Genomic DNA, 15,585 nt, shown 5'->3' with positions numbered 1-15,585 from the left:
GTAGGCTAAATACAGTGTAGGCAAAATTTAAATGAGGAGGGCTAAATAGTGTAGGCTAAATACAGTGTAGGCAAAATTTAAATGAGTAGGCTAAATTTAAAGAGTAGGCTAAATTTAAATGAGTAGGCTAAATAGTGTAGGCTAAATTTAAAGAGTATGCTAAATAGTGTAGGCTCAATTTAAAGAGTAGGCTAAATAGTGTAGGCTAAATTTAAATGAGTAGGCTAATGACAGTGTAGGCTCAATTTAAAGAGTAGGCTAAATATAGGCCATATCCACATCAGGTAGAAATTGACTTGTTGATATTAAAGCTGTAGGTGCAGAGGTCATTCTTTCGCTCCAGCCACAGACCCCATGCTCCGTAATGGAAATATCTCCATCTAGTGAGCACTTGTAGATGACATCACAGTAATCTACGGTCCGACAGCACCATCTAGTCGCGGCCTAGAAGCATTTTAGTCAGGGTTTTGTTGGTTGACCTTGACATTTGCATACAGGAAGAATGTCAGAGATCCTGTGTGTCAGCCAGTAGAATACATTCAGTCCCAGTTGAAGTCAAGCAGAGACGACCAGATCACAGCGACAGTAACCACGACATCTTACACACTTATTATATTCTTTGTAGATCCTGCGACATAATTCTTTGAACTTTCACCTATTTTACACTGTGCTTTTTATTCTATTGTACCTCGAGTCGTCACGCGTGATGAAAAACACACAAAAAAGGTCACCAATGCAATACATGCTTATTACAAAGTCTGCACGCTTCATGGAAAATATTAGTGGCTAGTTTCCCTTGAATCATGAGTCAGGTGGTATGACATCTAGCCTACCATCAGCCCCAGGAGGGCAGGGTAGAATACAAGGCAGCTGATCAGGATGAATTCTCTCTACGACATCCATCCCTTCAAGGTACTGTACCTTGCACCCCTAAAACAACTCACCAGGACAGGGACCTGACACTCTGAATCAGTCTCCAGAGAGGGGGTGGGGGGGTGGGGGGGTGGAGGGAGGGAGAGGGTGGAGAGGAGAGAGAGTGGAGGGTGGAGAGGAGAGAGAGTGGAGGGTGGAGAGGAGAGAGAGGGAGGGCACAAAAAAAAAGAAAGTAGGATGAATCAGTCTCAGAGGTAGAAAAGCAGGGATGTAGGGTGAGCCAGTGCCTCCAGAGAGCAACAGATCAGTGTCACCTTCAACACCCGCGTCAGTTCCAACACATCTCAGATTGAAAACAGAAAAACACAACACGCCTCCGGACTCACCTGCATGACCTTCAAACACAGACTTTAGAACCAAAACAAGTGGAAGCTTTACACGCATATCATGCCTTCACCCCCAAATGGTACCCTACTCCCAACGAAGTGCACTACTTTTGACCAGAGCCCTATAGATCCTGGTCAAAATTAGTGCACGAAAACAGGGAATACTGTACCATTTGGGACTCAGGAACTACGCTGTAAAAAAGAAGGTGGTGGGTGTTGTAATAACTTCAGTTGCTGTGAATTTGTAGTTCAGATGAAGTCTAAGGAACCTAGTGGGTTGGAAGGAAATGAGCAATAGCCACCAGCTGGTGTCTACAATATGAAGCAATCTTTTCTTTAAAATGGTCCGACTGGAATACGAACTAGAACATGACATGAGCGTTTACAGACCGACACGCAAACCTGGGAGAACAGTCAGAAGGTAAACAAAACAAAGTCAGAAGTCTTCAAGGTAAAACTAAAATGACAAAGTAAAAACAGTCATCATTCAGGACTATGAAAACTCTGGCTGGATGGGGAAGGGAGGAGGGAGAAAGAGAGGAGGGAGGAAGAGAAGAGGGGAAGGAAGATGGAGGAAGAGAGGGAAGGAAGAGAGGGAAGGAAGATGGAGGAAGAGAGGGAAGGAAGAGAGGGAAGGAAGAGAGGGAAGGAAGATGGAGGAAGAGAGGGAAGGAAGAGAGGGAAGGAAGAGAGGGAAGGAAGAGAGGGAAGGAAGATGGAGGAAGAGAGGGAAGGAAGAGAGGGAAGGAAGAGAGGGAAGGAAGAGAGGGAAGGAAGATGGAGGAAAGGAAGAGAGGGAAGGAAGATGGAGGAAGAGAGGGAAGGAAGATGGAGGAAGAGAGGGAAGGAAGATGGAGGAAGAGAGGGAAGGAAGATGGAGGAAGAGAGGGAAGGAAGAGAGGGAAGGAAGAGAGGGAAGGAAGATGGAGGAAGAGATGATCAAATGGATGCACCATTTATTTAAAAACAGTAAGTGTCAGCTGAGATACAGTAGAAAAAGTCAACAGCTCATTGTAAATAGCTAGACAAAATAAAACAAGACTTAAAAAATAATTATTATAAGTTTGAAAGCATTCAAAAAAAAAAAAAAAAAAAAAAAATCGTAATAAAAATGCTGAAAAGTATGAGCCTTTCATAATTAACATTCTCTAGCGAACCACTCAGCAGAACCACACAAAAAGAGAACCAGACAATCTCGCACCATTTCAATATCATGGTGTAAGCCGCTGACGTACAACCTTGATCTCTAATAGGCAAAGCATCTCTTTACTTCAGACACTGTACAGTAAAATATCCCCCAAATGGAACCCTATAAACATAAAAATAAAATAAAAAGTACACTAATTTTGACCAGACCACACTATGGGCCCTTGTCAAAAGTAGTGCACTGCATAGGGAATAGGGTGCCATTTGGTACAAACATCAGTATTCATTATGCGTGATTAATTTCATATCAAATCAGACCAATAAAAAAATATTTACTTTGTTTAGGTCTGTGTTGTTGGTCAATTTAGCAACGTGACTTTGGCACAAAAATAAAAACACAACATACGGTTGATTTTAAAATCCCGTCCACCACATAAAGTGCATAGAAGTCACAGGGTTAAGTATATCAGTTACACACTAACTGTATCCCAAATAGCACCCTAATCCCTAGGGCCCTGGTAAAACATAATGCAGTACGTAGCGAATAGAGTGCTATTAGGGATACAGCCAACCGACTCCGTAATGACGTGACAGAAGGTCATTCCCGTCTTGAGTTCTAAATAGGAAGTGTTCAGCCATTGGAGGAGACCATCTCACCAGCCAAACATGTACTCCATCGCTTTGGAAACCAAACTGTCATCTTTCCTTGGAGTCTGTCTGTCAGCTACCACCTGAAATCAAAACACGTAACATGGTCGGTGAATTCCAAAAACAGTCCCGATCCCTAAGAAACACAAAGCGTCACTTCATACCACATTATTAAGACCGAAATGTATTGTTAAATTTTAATTATTAACACCGAAATGTATTGTTACATTTTAATTATTAACACCGAAATGTATTTTTAAATTTGAATTATTAACACCGAAATGTATTGTTAAATTTTAATTAACACCGAAATGTATTTTTAAATTTTAATTATTAACACCGAAATGTATTGTTAAATTTTAATTATTAACACCGAAATGTATTGTTACATTTTAATTATTAACACCGAAATGTATTGTTACATTTTAATTATTAACACCGAAATGTATTGTTACATTTTAATTATTAACACCGAAATGTATTGTTACATTTTAATTATTAACACCGAAATGTATTGTTACATTTTAATTATTAACACCGAAATGTATTGTTAAATTTTAAAAAGGTAAATCGATCCATGCAGTCACATACTTACTTCACCACGTTACAAACTACACGATTGAAAACAATGTATGACTATTGTACTGATTGAAGTTTCTATACATTTGTATCCTGAGCTGTCCCTTCGCTGCACTCTAGTGGACATAGTGCTGGCTGTAGTCCTCTACAGTGCATCTACCGTAGTCCTCTACGGTCTATACTACATGCCCATAAGTATGTGGACACCTGCTCGACGAACATCACATTCCCAAATCATGGGCATTAATATGGAGTTGCTGCTATAACAGCCTCCACTCTTCTGGGAAGGCTTTCCACTAGATGTTGGAACATTGCTGCTATAACAGCCTCCACTCTTCTGGGAAGGCTTTCCACTAGATGTTGGAACATTGCTGCTATAACAGCCTCCACTCTTCCGGGAAGGCTTTCCACTAGATGTTGGAACATTGCTGCTATAACAGCCTCCACTCTTCCGGGAAGGCTTTCCACTAGATGTTGGAACATTGCTGCTATAACAGCCTCTACTCTTCTGGGAAGGCTTTCTACTAGATGTTGGAACATTGCTGCTATAACAGCCTCCACTCTTCCGGGAAGGCTTTCCACTAGATGTTGGAACATTGTTGCTATAACAGCCTCTGCGAGTGACCAATTGAAGCTCAACATAGCTCAACATTAACACGTGTCCTCTTTCCCAGGGGCAAGTAAAAATAAGTTGGACAAGAACAGATTTAAGTTGTCAGAATGGACAAATAAAAAATATAAAAAAAATTGGCAATCAAACAATTGGCTCCGATCAAAGCCTCTGGAAACGATTGAAAGACTAAACTGCTAGAAGTAAAGATTGTAAACGGTCATGGTCAAAACATATTGATGCAGTAGTTGCTAAGATGGGGAGAAGTCTGTCTATAATAAAGCACTGCTCTGTCTTCTTAACAGCACTATCGACAAGGCAGGTCCTACAGGCCCTAGTTTTGTCACACCTGGACTACTGTTCAGTCGTGTAGTCAGGTGACACTAAGAGGGACTGAGGAAAATTGCAATTGTCTCAGAACAGGGCAGCACGACTGGGCCTTGGATGTACACAGAGAGCTAACATTAATAATATGCATGTCAATCTCTCCTGGCTCCAAGTGGAGGTGAGATTGACTTCATCACTACTTGTATTTATGAGAGATGTTGAATGCACAGAGCTGTCCGTCTAAACTACTGGCACACAGTTCAAACACCCATGCATACCCCATAAGACATGCCACCAGAGGTCTCTTCACAGTCCCCAAGTCCAGAACAGACTGTTGGAGGCACACAGTCCTACATAGAGCCACAACTACACGGAACTCTATCCCACATCAGGTAACTGATGCAAGCAGTAAAATTAGATTTAAAATACAGATAACAATACACCTTATGGAACAGCGGGGACTGTAACATACGCAACACTTGGATTTTGTGTTATAGATGTGTGGTAGTAGAGTAGAGGCCCGAGGGCACACAGTGTGTTGTGAAATCTGTTATGAATGTATTTGTACATGTTTTTGACAGAACCCAGGAAGAGTCTGCTGCTGCCAGGGATCCATAGCAAACACAAAATGTGCACATTTGTTGACATTCATTGCTAGTTAGTGAGTTATTTGCCCAGTTATAGCTCACTTTTGGACAGCAATGAAAATCCTGGAACAGTAATGGTGTGCATCACCCGTGTGTGTGTCAGTGGGCCGACAGACATTACGCAGCAGGTAAAATAATGATTTACAGAGGAAACAGATAACCAATTCAAAACAGTGTAGTTTGGCTGGTTATCAGCATGTATTAAAAGATACGTTTTATTTATTTAACTAGTTCAACTATTAGCACGTATTAAATGGCACTCATGTCCTAATATACTTTATTCATTTAACCTTTATTTAACAAGGCAAGTCAGTTAAGGGGAACAGTGGGTTAACTGCCTTGTTCGGCAACATTTAGTTTTTTGTACCTTGTCAGCCAAGGGACACATTCCAGCAACCTTTTGGTTACTGGCCCAACACTCTAACCCCTAGGCTACCCTGCCGGCCCTACACTCTAACCCCTAGGCTACCCTGCCGCCCCTACACTCTAACCCCTAGGCTACCCTGCCGCCCCTACACTCTAACCCCTAGGCTACCCTGCCGCCCCTACACTCTAACCCCTAGGCTACCCTGCCGCCCCTACACTCTAACCCCTAGGCTACCCTGCCGCCCCTACACTCTAACCCCTAGGCTACCTGCCGCCCCTACACTCTAACCCCTAGGCTACCCTGCCGCCCCTACACTCTAACCCCTAGGCTACCCTGCCGCCCCTACACTCTAACCCCTAGGCTACCTGCCGCACCACTTTCCACCGGCACTTGTGTATAACAGCAAATGGCGGGCACGCAGTTGATAAGCGAGCACAGTTGAAACCCAATGCCGCATACTCCGGTTGTAAAATAGTCTGAAGAACTCGAATCTGGCTAGGATTCTTCTCTATTCAATACTGACAATGTAATTCTGCCAGTTCAAATAGATTCTTAGAATAGCCTAATTGACAAGTAACTCCTATGCTGTCAAGATCTCCCCTGAAAACGGAATATTTTAACCTTACAAATAGATCAACATCTTAGGTCGCTACCTCACCCACCTTAGCAATTTGATTAAAAAGGTTCAATTGAACGAGGGAATTATTTTATAAAAATGACAGAAGCATTTGGTTGTAATTGTAGTGTTGCAGGGTGGATAACCATCCTCCAGGAGAGGCACTGGGTGAGCGGGGAGGCCAACCATCCTCCAGGAGAGCTACTGGGTGAGCGGGGAGGCCAACCATCCTCCAGGAGAGATACTGGGTGAGCGGGGAGGCCAACCATCCTCCAGGAGAGATACTGGGTGAGCGGGGAGGCCAACCATCCTCCAGGAGAGATACTGGGTGAGCGGGGAGGCCAACCATCCTCCAGGAGAGATACTGGGTGAGCGGGGAGGCCAACCATCCTCCAGGAGAGATACTGGGTGAGCGGGAGGCCAACCATCCTCCAGGAGAGATACTGGGTGAGCAGGGAGGCCAACCATCCTCCAGGAGAGATACTGGGTGAGCGGGGAGGCCAACCATCCTCCAGGAGAGATACTGGGTGAGCAGGCTTTTATTCCAGCCCTGCTCTCACAACCCACATTGTAAAAAAAAGCAACTTCTCAACAGGACCTTGATAAGCGGACTCCGGTGTGTTTAAGCAGGGTTGGACCAAAAGCCTGCACACCCAGTAACTCTCCAGGTGGAGGGTTGACGGGCCACAAGTGTTTTGCACAGCAGCCTATCAGTGCAGTGTTTTACTTTGTGGGGTGTTAAGTGCCTTGCTCAAGGCTACAACGGCAGGAGATGGTGTCTAATACATGGGATCAGAGACCAGCAGCCTTCTTGTGTCAATACCAGTGATATATAAAAAATAAAATAGAAATTGAACCTTTATTTAACTAGGCAAGTCAATTAAGAATGTGTTCTTATTTACAATGACAGCCTACCCCGGACGACGCTGGGCCAATTGTGAGCCGCCCTACGGGACTCTCAATCACGGCCAGATGTGAAACAGCCTGGATTAATTAAGGTAATTTTGGTTAAATTGTTCCTTGCAACATGGAAAAATTGAGTCGATTGTTGTTCTGACAAGTAAGAAATAAGGTATCGCGCTGGCTTCCAACCCCTACTGAATTGGCTGACAATAGCTGCTGATATGTAGCACTACCTAGTTTGCAAGGCTGGAACCACATGAGGGCAAGGCTAGCACTACCTAGCTTGTGAGGCTAGCACCACGAGGGCAAGGCTAGCACTACCTAGCTTGTGAGGCTAGCACCACGAGGGCAAGGCTAGCACTACCTAGCACCACATGAGGGCAAGGCTAGCACTACCTAGCTTGTGAGGCTAGCACCACATGAGGGCAAGGCTAGCACTACTTAGCTTGTGAGGCTAGCACCACATGAGGGCAAGGCTAGCACTACTTAGCTTGTGAGGCTAGCACCACATGAGGGTAAGGCTAGCACTACCTAGCTTGTGAGGCTAGCACCACATGAGGGCAAGGCTAGCACTACCTAGCTTGTGAGGCTAGCACCACATGAGGGCAAGGCTAGCACTACTTAGCTTGTGAGGCTAGCACCACATGAGGGTAAGGCTAGCACTACCTAGCTTGTGTGGCTAGCACCACATGAGGGCAAGGCTAGCACTACTTAGCTTGTGAGGCTAGAACCACATGAGGGCAATGCTAGCACTACCTACCATTCCAGTGTTTAATTGCTATATTGTAATTACTTTGCCACCATGGCCTATTTATTGCCTTACCTCTCTGATCCTACCTCATTTGCACATGCTGTGTATAGATTTTCCTACTGTATAATAATATTGACTGTATGTTTGTTTATTCCATGTGTAACTCTGTTGTTGTTGTTGAATTGCTTTGCTTTATCTTGGCCAGGTCGCAGTTGCAAATGAGAACGTGTTCTCAAATAGCCTCCCTGGTTAAATAAAGGTGATATAAATACATGCACCACACGAGGGTGAGGCTGGCACCACACGAGGGTGAGGCTGGCACCACACAAGGGTGAGGCTGGCACCACACGAGGGTGAGGCTGGCACCACACGAGGGTGAGGCTGGCACCACACGAGGGTGAGGCTGGCACCACACGAGGGTGAGGCTGGCGTGGTTAGGTCAGTGACGCTTGCATAGTGTATATTACCAGTAAAGCAATGCTGCCAAAACGGTTCCTTTGACAATAAAAAAAAAAAAAACATTAATTATATGAAGAGTGCCGTGGTCCTCGTCTTTTTTTTAAATGTGCCAAACAAACTTCTATTGGTTTGGCAATTAAGTATTGAATGGTTAAACTCCCTGATCCTACCTGGTAGTCACTGCTGCAGGCTTTATAGGCTGCACTGAGGGGCCTCATAGAGGAGCGAGGTGTAGTGACATGGTGGCTGGGGGTTCCATTTCTGACTGGAGGAGTAAACACTGAGCCAGAGGAGGTAGAGCCTCGGTCTGAGCTCTCCATCACATTCTGAGAGAGAGAGACCCGAGACAAAAAAATATTATTATTTTTTTTTTTTAAACATTTTTAAATGTTGACTTTTCAGTTGAATTATTCTTACAGGGTAAATTCCAATTATCACTAAATTAAAGTTTTCCTAATTTAAAAATGTACCCAGAGTGATTTACCTTATCGATGCATGGTTTAACACCAATCATTATCGCCTCGCCAAAAATCTTCCCGTCTTTACTAAGAGCTTTTCTTGCTTGTAGTTTTGACTGATATTGAAAGTGCATCCAGTTACCAGTGTTGGACATCTAGTAGAACAAGAGAACAGAACGGTGTGACAGGACAGAACACATGCGCGAGCACAGACACAAATATAAGCGCACACCAAAAAAAAAATACACTACACACGCACTCACTCACTCACTTGAACATTATTTTCAAAAGGATGCAAAATATTGTTACCACGTGTTTCGTTATGTTTCCATACTGGGCGAACTGCAGAAGAATATAAGACGCGGAGGCCGGAGGGAACCTGTTTTAACGAAATGCTTTAGTCATTCAGGAAGCTGTTTATTTTTCACCTCCATAATCCCATAATGCTGCATTGTGGACCACAGATCAAAACACATTTGGTGCATCTGTTTAAGGTCTCGCTTAAAAGTGAACGGAGATGATTCGATTGGTCCTACAGTGAAAACTCTGTCCACCAGGTAAACCAGGTGATCTATAAAAGAATGTACCCAATCATTTCAACGGTTAAAAGTTAGATATTAGGGGGGGGGGGGGGGGGGGTGCAATACCAGGAACATACCCAAATACAGTGATCCAAGTATCATCTAGATGGTCTTCAGAAGACAGTGCGTCTCCCTGAGTGAAGAAAGGGTCTACTTGGGCTGGAGACATTGTTGACTTGGCCTGCTGACCGGTACTAGCAGGACTAAATAGACTGGACGCTGTCAGAGAAAATTAGGACATACCTGAGAAATCCCTCTCCTAGCAAAACAAAAAAATTGGTACAAATAAGTTAGAATGTTTTTTATTCATTCTCGCTCACCTGTTCCCGGTGTGACAGCCATATAACCAGACAGTGGGGTTTGCATCATTGAGAAGGGCTAAGAGAAGATGACATGTAATAATTTTAGATGTTGTCTTAACGTAGATACACAACTCAAAATCAAAAGTTGCTAATATAGCAGGTGTAGAATCACTAGCGTTTGGTTAGAACACGTGCCTGGCTAAAGCAACAGACCCCAGAGTGACTGAAGAGTCTGGGGGCTCTGATGTGATCTGCATGATGCATCCATAACGAAAGGAGCTGTGCTTTTACATTGTTGTTTGTGCTGTCGCTCAAAACACCAACAAACACAACACCTGTGCACCAAACCCTTGCTTTTCAAATCCAAACAGCGAGAGATCTTAATCGCTTCAAAGCCAAAAGCAGCGTTACCCGGCCAGTGGGTCCACAGCATTCCTGCTCACTGGCCAAACCTGTGGTCAGCCAGGCTATTAGAACACTGTCTGTGAGTGTAAAGTGTCCAGGCTATTAGAACACTGCTCTGTGAGTGTAAAGTGTCCAGGCCAGTGACCAGGCTATTAGAACACTGCTCTGTGAGTGTAAAGTGTCCAGGCTATTAGAACACTGCTCTGTGAGTGTAAAGTGTCCAGGCCAGTGACCACGCTATTAGAACACTGCTCTGTGAGTGTAAAGTGTCCAGGCTATTAGAACACTGTCTGTGAATGTAAAGTGTCCAGACCAGTGTCCAGGCTATTAGAACACTGTCTGTGAATGTAAAGTGTTGTTACACATAAGGAGAGGGATGGAACCTACTCTGTTAAAACGTACCTGTTTATGTGCACCCATAGGGGACATCCCGATGGCAGGACTGGAGAGATCATCATAGATACTCCTGACTGGAGGGGCCCCACTCTTGTCTTTAGGTGTAGGAACTACAGGTTGTGGGGGAGAGCCACCTAACAGAGCGAGGGTTAGAGAAACAGTCAGGGATCAATCGGAAATAGCGCAGGGAGGACCGACTGCCTTTGTCAGAACACAACACAAAGTGAAAGTAACAGGACCGACAGTAACAAATAAGGTGTTTTAAAACAAGTTAGGCCGATCAAGCTGGAGGAGTTAGCTAGCCTAATTTGTCTATGAATGGGATGTTAGATAATGACATATGACAGATTGGAAAGTCAGCTAGCTAGCTATTTGTTTTAACTAGTAAATGACCCCCGAAAGCAAACTCTCCCTCACCTGCTTGAAATGGTGACCTCATTTCCATGACCCCAAATGACCGAGGCTGGGGTGTGACAGGTGCTGGCAGATCCCCCATCAAAAACCCGGGAAGGAACTGGGCACCCAGGCCGGGTTTAGGCGATGTTGGGGAACCCAGAGTCATTGGTTCTGTGCCTAGGGGGGGGGGGGGGACACATGGCAGGTAACATTAGTTAGCAAAGCTATTACGTTAACTACACTCAATTACAATATAAAATGCAACAATTGAGTTAGAGTTCATATAAGGAAAACAGTCCATTTTAAATTCATTAGGCCCTAAATCTATGGATTCCATATGACTGGGAATACAGATATGCATCTGTTGGTCAGATACCTAAAAAAAAAATGTTTTTTTAAAAAGTAGGGGCGTGGATCAGAAAACCAGTCAGTATCCGGTGAGACCATCATTTTCCTCATGCAGCGTGACATCTTTGTGTGGCCGATGTGAAACGCCTAGCTAGTTAGCGGTGGTGCGCGCTAATAGTGTTTCAGTCGGTGACGTCACTCGCTCCGAGACCTAAAAGTAGTTGTTCCCCTTTGCTCTGCAAGGGCCGCGGCTTCTGTGGAGCGATGGGTAACGATGCTTCGTCAGTGACTGGTTGATGTGTGCAGAGGGTGCCTGGTTTGAGCCCAGGTTGGGGTGAGGACAGGGACGGAGTTGATCCGGCTGTTGATTGTAGCCTGTGGAATGTTGTCCCCGCTCCTCTTCAATGGCGGTGCGAAGTTATCAGTGGGAACTGGAACAGGCTGTCATACACCTCTATCCAGAGAAGACCAAATGTGGATAATGGGTGAAATGTCTGGCACATTATGGTGCCCCCCCCGAAAAGCAATGCAACAAAGTGCATAAATTAAAGGTGAAACAGTGTTTTTCATTCATGCACTCTGATTTTCAAGCCTCTGTTTTGGATTAATGACGGTGTGCGGCTCTCCATCGGTCAGTATTCTGATTTTGACTCCTACGCATCTGGAACAGGTGCAGCAATTCTTCAGTTGCGCAAACCCAATTTCATCAGTTGTCTGGTCTCAGACGATCCCGCAGGTGAAGAGGTGGCTTATGGTAGAACAATTCATATTAAATTATCTGGCAACAGCTCTGGTGGACATTCCTGCAGTCATTATGCCAATTGCACACTCCCTCAAAACTTGAGACATCTGTGGCATTGTGTTGTAAAAAAAAAAAAAAAAAAACACATTTTAGAGTGGTTTTATTGTCCCCAGCACAAGATGCACGTGCTGTTTAAATCAGCTTCTTGATATGCCACAATTTTTGGGATCTATTATTTCAGCTCATGAAACATATTGCATTTAGATTTTTGTTCAGTATAGTTGTTAGCACAATGGTACCTAGCTTTGGATCTTTGTTATTAGCTAACTAAAGTTAGTCTATTGCCTCTTCCACATTGTTAGCCAATTAACTTACCTAAGTTAGTTGGCTAGTAACTAGGTAACTAACATTAGCTATAATATTTATTTAATCAGGCAAGTTGTTTAAGAACAAATTATTATTTACAATAACGGCCTACACGGGCCAAACTCAGACGACGTTGGGCCAATTATGCGCCGCCCTATGGGACTCCCGATCACGGTCGGTTGTGATACAGCCTGGAATCGAACCAGGGTCTGTAGTTACGCCTCTAGCACTGAGATGCAGTGCCTTAGACCGCTGCACAACTCGGGAGCCCCTATACACATTCCAACGTATTGCCATAACTAGCTAATGCTACTTACCAGTCACCATGCATAGTTTGATAACTACAGTAACTAGCTACTATAGTTTGTTGGTTGGCAAGCCAACTGTGGCCACCAGGGATTTATTTTGTTGACGTTCTCTGAATGTTACTTTAGTAGCTTGTAAGAACCTCAAAACGTAGTTAAAAAAATAAACACGGGTTAATTTAGTTTTATAGTCTAGTTTCCTAGCAAGCCACTAACATTACATAAAACTGTCTAAAGAAGCCAACTCATGTGACAATGTGTTGGCTTAGCTAGCTAACGTTAGCTAGTTTATTTGCTAGCTAGCACTAGCAGTATTGTCTCTTGTTTAGTTACCTAGCTAGACAAGAGAAAAAAAGGGTTAAGCTACCCACCTTGGAAATCCATCCTAAGGGACCACCGATTGTACCAAACCTTGGAACCAAATTATATAATAACAATAATATATATTTAAAATATATATTATATATATAGAATAACAAATTCACGCGAATGAAGCAACAAAACGGATATGTATCTTTAAACACACCACCGGACAAGCACCTTAAATTTTCAAATTCTGTCGGAAATCTCGCGTTATTTCGGCACCGGTATTCACGCAGCTAGCACGCTGGGCTTGCGTAATGGTTCTGTGTTCAGGCAAATGTGATGATGGAATGTTTCATTGAAGCCAGTGAAAACAACATTTATGTATTAGCTAGAAGCTAGACATTATTGGGAAAATAACTGTTAAGTTATATCTCACTGAAAAGAGGAAAAACGTAGTGCGCATCTAAATCAACACGGAGAAGAAAAGAAAAAAATAATGGCGAGGCTGTCGGAAGTTGCAAAATTATTGCGGAAGTTATCATAAATAAGCAAGTTTGTTGTGATTTACCACACACGTTCACGACATTGAATGATATATACTGTAAATGCAAAATGTATAGAAATGAGCACACACTGAGGAAATTACCAGTTATGTGATATTCAGCATTCTTACGTGTGTACAAGCAGTTCTGCAGAACATGCTGAATTTATTGGCTTGAATACAACATTTCTGCATCAATTAGGCTACATCCGCTGCAGTTCATTGCATAACACCCAACACACAATACAGCGTTAGCAAATTATGATAATCAAACAAATGTATACCTTTATGTGAAGGAGGGGATCACCTATACTGTAGGACTATACCGTTTTCATCGAACGCAGGCTTTTGTCTCTCTGTTACGCTATTGAGCATTGCCATAGTATGGTTTGGCATGTAAATGATTACAATCAGGAAGTTTGATAGTAACTCCATACAGTTTAAATAGGCCAGTCTTCTCTGGCTCTCTCCCCTGACTCGAGTGACTGCCGTCAGCTGACTACTTGACTGGCATGCCGGTATACTCTTAACCCAAGTTGGGACATCTTTAAAAGGAGTCTGATACTGTAATATTTATAGGCAGGTCTACATGAATAGCAGTACATATGCCATAAACAGCATAAATGTGCACTGTGCTGTGCCTTGGATCCATCAGTCCCTCTGGCAAAAAAAATATTATCTTTGGTCTGCTTTGTATGTTGAAGTAGTCATAATTCTGACAATTACAAATAAGGTAAATCATGTGATTCATGTCTAGTGAACGAGAATAACTGCAGGCCTTATTGTGACTCAAACAAACCATAAAGTAGGGCTACGGCTTTAATCGAGGAATTCGTTGCTTGATGCGCTTCAGGCCTACATTATAGGCGTATATTTGTTTATATCTGTGTTTTGTCGGTTGCTGTGTAGCCTTCCTTATAATCGAGAGAGAATAACCGTGACTATAGCTAATACTATTGAGAACAACACGCAGATTACTTGTATTGATTCGTTCTGAATCAGACAGTTATCAATGCTGCCAGATGCCATCATGAACATGCCTTTTCTTTTGTGTGTACTGTAGGCCTAGTGTAGTGTGGGCCTATACACTGCAGTGCATAATACTCCAAATAAAGCCTATGTTCAGTGTTCTCTAGTCGAAATGTTTTTTGAAAAGTATACAAATTGAGAACTAACGCAAATGCACATGGTAGAAATAAAATGATTCGATAATGCGAGGATATTTTTCTTCGTCTCTCGGCCGTCGGGCGTAGAACTCGACATTGTGCTCTTTGGATAAATACATCCTCCACCCCCTTTTGCTTCAAAAAACCAACGCTACAACCAAAGTTAAAATCTTAGAATAAAAAAGACGGTGCCAAACCTCAATTACATTTATTTTGAGTACCGTAATATATATATGTTGTAATATGCTTCTCAGTGAGATCCGCATGCGCTTCCCGACTTGCTTTTTCTTTGCATTCCTTTCTTGTCACGCATGCGCAGACGGCTCTTATTGCCATTACCTTATTTGGATATGGTAATTTTCAACTTCAAACAGCCTATCAGTGACCGAATGCGTTATCACGTGACGCTCAAAGATCGCTTGGGAGGCGGTGTCAAGTGTGGAGCTGACTTTAAAAGCAGTGGGCAAGACACAGAGCTCTCAGTGTAGGGAGAAACAGGGATGAGATGTAATAGGAAACTTGGTTTCTATGAAATTTAGTAATATTTACAAGAAAATAATAATAATAACATAAAGAATCATCAAAAATCCCTCTTTAAGTTAATAGCCTGCCCATAGGATTTTTAGATTTAGTTCAGGTTATTGAAGGGCATTTACACTCACTATTCTGACACTTTTGTAAAGATGTGTGAGGCAGTTAGTTAGCAAGCTAGCTAGCTAAGGCGGCAGGAGGAGAACAAAAGATTTTTTTTTTCAGTTTTGACCGGTTGCACTGACACCAAGTCCATGCAGAACGTGTCATCACCAACACAATGCCCGTGTTACTTTTTCTGATAGACACGTCCGCGTCAATGAACCAGCGCACCCATCTGGGCACTACCTATCTGGACATTGCAAAAGGCGCTGTTGAGACTTTCATGAAGGTACTGTAACAACGAGACAACAGCCCTGGAAGACCCCCA

The 15,585-nt window shown here is 43.2% G+C and overlaps 2 protein-coding genes across 5 annotated transcripts in view; one reads left to right on the top strand and one right to left on the bottom strand.

The window, feature by feature from the left end:
• Nucleotides 1-2,198: 2,198 nt before the first annotated feature.
• Nucleotides 2,199-14,933, bottom strand: LOC139380979 (nucleoporin NUP35-like). 4 transcript variants are annotated; one of them, XM_071124190.1, is made up of 9 exons: nucleotides 14,822-14,933; nucleotides 10,872-11,027; nucleotides 10,461-10,588; nucleotides 9,672-9,729; nucleotides 9,429-9,570; nucleotides 9,080-9,149; nucleotides 8,797-8,925; nucleotides 8,483-8,638; nucleotides 2,199-3,136 (listed from the first exon to the last, which is right to left on the bottom strand). In XM_071124190.1, the coding sequence occupies exons 2-9, from the start codon at nucleotides 11,014-11,016 to the stop codon at nucleotides 3,059-3,061; spliced, it is 906 nt and encodes a 301-aa protein (XP_070980291.1). In that variant the 5' UTR covers nucleotides 11,017-11,027; nucleotides 14,822-14,933; the 3' UTR covers nucleotides 2,199-3,058. The 4 variants fall into 4 exon arrangements, with proteins under 4 accessions (XP_070980291.1, XP_070980290.1, XP_070980289.1 ...); XM_071124189.1 differs by having other exon boundaries at nucleotides 14,831-14,916; XM_071124188.1 differs by lacking the exon at nucleotides 14,822-14,933 and adding an exon at nucleotides 13,743-13,942.
• Nucleotides 13,914-15,585, top strand: part of LOC139380978 (integrator complex subunit 6) — a 47,866-nt gene continuing 46,194 nt past the window's right edge. The window contains exon 1 of the mRNA XM_071124185.1: nucleotides 13,914-15,546. Coding sequence (XP_070980286.1) covers nucleotides 15,436-15,546 — 111 coding nt within the window. The 5' untranslated portion in view covers nucleotides 13,914-15,435. The remainder of the gene's footprint in view (nucleotides 15,547-15,585) is intronic.

Source organism: Oncorhynchus clarkii, chromosome 22, assembly GCF_045791955.1.
Source record: "Oncorhynchus clarkii lewisi isolate Uvic-CL-2024 chromosome 22, UVic_Ocla_1.0, whole genome shotgun sequence".
Lineage (NCBI taxonomy): Eukaryota > Metazoa > Chordata > Actinopteri > Salmoniformes > Salmonidae > Oncorhynchus > Oncorhynchus clarkii.
The sequence above is the reverse complement of the archived record's forward strand: the minus strand, read 5'-3'. Positions and strand labels throughout refer to the sequence as shown.

Coding starts and splice junctions, on each gene's coding strand:
- LOC139380979 (XM_071124187.1), bottom strand. Junction 9,730..10,460: donor CTATGGGTGCACATAAACAG/GTACGTTTTAAC, acceptor ATCTTCTCTTAG/CCCTTCTCAATGATGCAAAC. Junction 9,571..9,671: donor GGCTGTCACACCGGGAACAG/GTGAGCGAGAAT, acceptor TTTCTCTGACAG/CGTCCAGTCTATTTAGTCCT.